The 6000-nt window shown below is 34.4% G+C and overlaps 1 protein-coding gene across 1 annotated transcript in view; it reads left to right on the plus strand.

Annotated features, from left to right (window-relative positions):
* ST8SIA4 (ST8 alpha-N-acetyl-neuraminide alpha-2,8-sialyltransferase 4) overlaps positions 1-4615 on the plus strand; it is a 93396-nt gene extending 88781 nt beyond the window's left edge. Inside the window, exon 5 of the mRNA XM_014838815.3 lies at positions 290-4615. Coding sequence (XP_014694301.1) covers positions 290-572 — 283 coding nt within the window. The 3' untranslated portion in view covers positions 573-4615. The remainder of the gene's footprint in view (positions 1-289) is intronic.
* Positions 4616-6000: the final 1385 nt, after the last annotated feature.

Consider the following 6000-nt stretch of genomic DNA (forward strand, 5'->3'; position numbering starts at 1 on the left):
CTAAATCATTTTGAATACGAGATTCCACAGTAATATTTATCTACATTTCAGGTCCGTTGGCTATTTATATGACCTCTAAAATAAGCAAGAAAATAAAAGATAAAAAAATAAAATAAATGCATTAAATTTCTAAATTCTTAAGAAGTATATTATTCCTTCAGCATTTTTTGATTATTATTCATAAAGATACTTTTCAAATTTCATCTACTTTAATTCTATATAGTATATTTGCTATGGGTTATCTTGTATATTTCTCTAAACTCTTCTGTGTGTGTGTTTTTTCTTCTAGGTACTGGCTGACAAACAAAGTTCCCATCAAAAGACCCAGCACAGGTCTCCTCATGTATACACTCGCCACAAGATTCTGTGACGAAATTCACCTTTATGGATTCTGGCCATTCCCTAAGGATTTGAATGGAAAAGCCGTCAAATATCATTACTATGATGACTTAAAATATAGGTACTTTTCCAATGCAAGTCCTCACAGAATGCCACTAGAATTCAAAACATTAAATGTGCTACATAATAGAGGAGCTCTGAAACTGACAACAGGAAAGTGTGTAAAGCAATAAAGCACATTGGAAACCATACAAACAAACTAAATATGCACTTCTTTTCTGAAGATGCTTCCTAAGATTTGAAAATAGGATCCAAAACAAGACTCGGTTTCAACATCCACGAATTATCTGAAAGGTGATAAAGGACGTTCATGACAAATCCACTACCAGCTGATGAAATACCTGCAAAGTGCTCTAAAAATCAAATATTTTGACTTCAAGGGTCCTAGTAAGTGCCACTTCCACTGAGAACACAGTTTGAATGTATAATCAGTAGTGTTTACAAGATCCAACAATGCACTTGCCATTAGTTAACGAAGCAAATGTGTTCATCACTGTTGGGCTGCCACTGCAACGCCAAGCACATTAGAAGAGGAACCCAGGAACACAACTCAGCCCTTGGGGAAATCAAACCATCCTTGTCCACAGAAATCAAGATGGAAATAAGTTTGAGCAGTGAAATTCATAAGATTGAATAACTCAAGTAAATGCCTTCAGTCAGGACTCTTGAGTCTGATCATGAATTTTATGTTTTGCTTTCTATTTTTGTTTGTCTTCTGGAATCTCTTTTGGTTTGGGTATTGGGCTGCTTAGAAATCCTTTCTGAGATAAATATGAATGAGATAACCTTCAAGTAATCATTTTTAAAGTTCTTATATTTTTTAAGGTGCAATCACACACAATGACTTTGTAAAAAAAGTTTTGTTTTGCACGGCTGTAAACCTCCAGATTTTTTTCCAATGGTGTAGAAGGTACCAGCTAAACCATACCATTCAGTAATCTTGAACCCTTCTAAAGGAAAGATGTTCTATGTCCTCTGAGATGGTAAAGTGCACAGGAAAATAATGTACTTTTGGTACCAAAGATTATACTACACAACAAACCATTCTCCTTTCATAAAAAAGAATATATTAATATGTTATTATGTTACTAATGTAAAAGCTGTCTCTAGATATTTTAAATTTTCCAAACTCAAACTTTATTTTTATTTGAAGGAAGACTTCCCCAGCTTTTACACTTCATGATAATTTTGTGGAACCATTTTTCCCCTTAGAATAAATGTTTGACTCATAGGGCTGAAATGTGACTGCCAGTTCTTTGATATCCCCCTTTATTCAAATGAAAATATCGGCATGCTCTTTATATTATTGTTGTTGTCTTAGTGCAGAAATAACAAGATGAAGAGAGTATTGTTTCCATAACAGAGATGATCAATTTTAAGAGGTTTAACAATGAAATTGTGTGTCAATACTTTGCACTTCAAATGGATTAAATTGATCAATATTTTTTCTGTGGTTAAATTTATTCACATTATCACGTGAATGTGTTTTCAAAGAAGCACATGGAATTATTAATAAAATGATTTTAAAATTTTAACAAGTGACAGAATTGACTAATGAGCCAGTTTTCTGGTAACTTGTACTACACTGGTAGGTAATTCTGACGGTAAATTGTTTCTTTAGAAAGCAGAAGCACTGTGTTCCCACTTCTACTCTTGGCCTGAAACCAGTTAGGTGACTTCTTGTTTCTTAGGGAAGGCAGTCTGAGGAAAGAAGAAATGGCATGGGGAGTATGTACATTTTGTTTCTTAGGAAAGACAGTCTGAAAAAAGAATAAATAGCATGGAGTATATACATATTATCACGGAAAAGGATATTCACAGTAGTGCAGTTCTCAGTATATTAATAATATTTGGCATTATTTTTAAAAATACAGTAGAACCTTGGGATACAGACGACTATATTTTCTTATAATTCATGTGTCTCTAAGAAAACAAAATAGAATGCATAAAGGAGATGCCTAGCTAAAAATAAATAGAACATGATGAACTTTTATCATTAACCTCTTATCTACTGGAAATTTTCAAAGAATTAGGTACATGTTTTGAATGTAAAGTTGAAAAGTCTGATTTACTTAACAAATCAAAAGTAGGTGATTTATAGAATCTTAAATTCAACTACTTGCATATCAGTTGTTTGAAGAGTCTTTCATTTGAATTCAATAGATATTTTGAAGTCACAAGTAAATTCTTTTAGGTAAAATCCATCTCAGAATTCATTCAAACTATGTCTTAAAAAGCAGCAGCAAAGTACCTTGACATTTTTACTGCATTTTCAACAAATGCATTTAAACAATTTTAAGGCCACAGCAAAAGCATCACTGCCATTCACTGTTCCGTGCGTTGATGTCTATCTCGTAGATGCATTGAGTAGTGCCTTTTTAGCTTCCCATTGCTTTGTTACCCAATGCTTTGTGTTTTCTAAATACGTTGCCCAGTTCTGAAAATGTTCAGCATATAAAAAGGGCTTCAGTATCGACTGAGACTACTTTTGTTCATCTCAGGGAACTTTCAATACTCAAGACTGAATTCAATTAAAGGCATTTAGCGTTCAAAGAAGACGCACTGTACAAGACCATTTCATTCCCTGCAGTATACCTTTCCATCCACACTCCCCCTTCACAATCCACTGTGGTCTTCTGACAAAGCTAGCGCAAGGAGGTCAGCGAAGGCTAACAGCAAGAATGAGAAAAAGAATTGAGATTTAACCAATACAGGTGCAAAAGAGATCATGATAAAATCAAATTATAAATACATACTTGAAATATCTGGAGTGGTTTCTTTTGAGACTATCATATGTTCAGAGCTTTAATTTTTTATTTCTTTTTCACCATTTAACCCTGTACCTGGCAATGCTCGGGCAGCTGGTTGTGAAATATTCCTGTCCTTTAGAGAACATGTTTGCTACTGTGCTGTTGACATGAATAGGCCATGGAAACATTTTCATCATTATTACCCAGCCTGTTCCATGCTTAATATTAAGTTGCCAGAATAAAAAAATGAATCAGTAACAGATTTTTCTGGGCAAATCTAATGATTCAGCCCACAGGACTGATGAAATTACTGTGGAAGTTTTTCTATCTGAAAGAAAGTGCTGGGCATTCAAATGTCTTTATGCATTGTATATCATATGAAATGTATATCAATTGCTAATGGGAATTTCTACATATATGCTTACAGAAGCAATTTATTTAAATAATGCTATCGGTAGTGTACATACCAACTAGTTATTAAGCTACTACACAGGAAAAGGGTGAACAAAGTAATTTATTTCTAATTGAGCCAGTTAGTCATAATGCACACCATGTGGTATTTGGTTCATAAAGGAGTTGTTTTCATGTGGTTGTTGTTGGGAGTATCTATAATTGTGGAAGGGTGTAGGAGGAGTGATGTACAGTTAGCTGTTTCCTCTACAAGTTTGAAAGTTTCCCCATGAGACATTATCAATATACCAATGTTTAAAAATTGAGTGAAAGAGGGTTATTGTTCATATTTGATGAAAGGAAATCCAAATAAAGCCCACCTAGAAATAGATATTTTATTATATATGTGCTATAGATATACCTATATAGTACAAATAGACGTGTGTGATGCATATATATAATGTTATATATGTGTATCTGTGTGTATACACACTGAGTCTGTAATATACACACGCTAGATTTGTGTGACGCCAACATCTTCAGGGGCTGCTGTCTGAAGCGCTCTGGAGAGAAGACCACTTTAGAATAAAGAAGTTCTTTTGAGACTTCAGTTACTAACCTGCTTTAAGAGAGATCTGCTTTATAACTGAATTGTATGTTGTTCATACCTAGAGTTACAATAAGGGTCTAGTTTGTCCAAATCTTAAAAAAAAAAAGAAAATTTTTTAAAAAAAGTCTTCAAGCTGGCAATGTATTTGAATTAGTTTTCAGATTGTGGCTCCAGGCCCTGTGTTTCCCATTGAAGTAGCACCTTTTAATAAATACTGTTTCTTTGTGTAGGCAAAAGCACAAGTGTTTCAAATGTATATAGCAGGAAAAAAAAGTTTACAGAGCTAGCGCTGCTGCACAGAATAATTGCTACTGAGTATTTCTTCTATCATTTGTGGAATTGAAAAATGAGGTTTATTCTGTCAAGTTCATGCTGTCCAACACTGTTCCCCTATTGTTCATGTATAGGAATTGGGTGTTGCTGTTTTATCATTTGTAAAATAAATTAAATCTCTTTTTTTTTTCAATTTTTCTCTTCTCTCTTATATTCAAACCCTCGGTTCCAATTTATATATCAATATAAGGTGATTGTTTTTAACAAGCTTTAGCTAGTGCTTTTGTCATCCCTGCCTCTCAGCCCTTGTCATTGGCGATTTGGCAAACCATTTATTTTAAAGTGTATGCATGGGAATCTGAGCATTGTCAAAAGCCCCGTGAACATTGGGAAATCCTTCACAATTTTTGTGTGGTGCATTCTGTTTGTGGTTGAGAGGATGGAGTGTTACACAAGTTACAGTCATTTATATCCAATTTATATTCCTACTGACTGCTGTCAGTGGGTCACTCTAGCATCATGTCTGGAGAGGCCAATCGCTCCTTACACACTGCACATTTTTATGGCTGCCCTTTGACTTGTGATTTCAACTGCTATTACATTCACTTGCTACTACTGTTCACAGTTCATCTTCTAGGAGATGATTCTGAAAAACTGCGTGTTTAAATCTTCTTTCATGGCTTTCTGTAAGTGGCTAGTCTATCTTTTCAGACTCTGCACTATTTTCTCCAGAAATTATTAACTCTATTTCCATGAGGTCACTTTTACCATTCTGCGATTTTGAAACATTTGCTAGAGACCAACAGTGAACCCACTAACAAAGGTTAACAAATATAGATCGTATTTATATTTGCATAATTACTTTTTGCTGTCGAAGATCTATATGGTCATTCCCATCTATCCTTGGGATATAATCAGACCTCATATGAGCCTATGAGATGGTACTGAAAATATTCTGGCTTTACAGATGAGATTAAATGAGAGGTTATGTAACTTGCTAAATGTCACTTGGCTCAGAAATGAGAACACCAGGATTTGAACCCTACTGGTCTGTCTGACTTCAACGTCCACTGTCTTAACCATCACATTTTGATGTCGCCTCTTTAATTGGCAAGAAGTTCCCTGGGAAAGTTAACTTTGCAAATAAATTACTTTTAATGAGCACAGATCAAAAATATAGGTAAGTATATAGGAGGGATATATAATTTAGACTTTGAAACAGTCTAATAACCCCTGCCCCCAATTAGAACAATCATCTCTAATGACGAGATCTGCTCCTTCCAGGGCTGTGGCAGTCCCCCTGGCTGGTGCTGCATAAACACTGCCAATTCTTGCTCCAGATTCTTCAGATATTTTTTTCATGCAAGCTGGATTACTCTTATGTTAGAATCTGACTTGATGTAATACAAAATGTATTACATTACAGCTATTTTAAAGTCTAATTATAAGGTTCCTATACAAACATTTTGATTGAATTTGGATGTTTCATTCATCTCCATTAGTAACTATTTACAGAAATATCTTAAGGTTGAACTTCTGCAGATGGCTAAGCTTATCCATTTTATATTGATTTTTTTT

The sequence above is a fragment of the Equus asinus genome, chromosome 9, assembly GCF_041296235.1.
Source record: "Equus asinus isolate D_3611 breed Donkey chromosome 9, EquAss-T2T_v2, whole genome shotgun sequence".
Classification (NCBI taxonomy): Eukaryota; Metazoa; Chordata; class Mammalia; order Perissodactyla; family Equidae; genus Equus; species Equus asinus.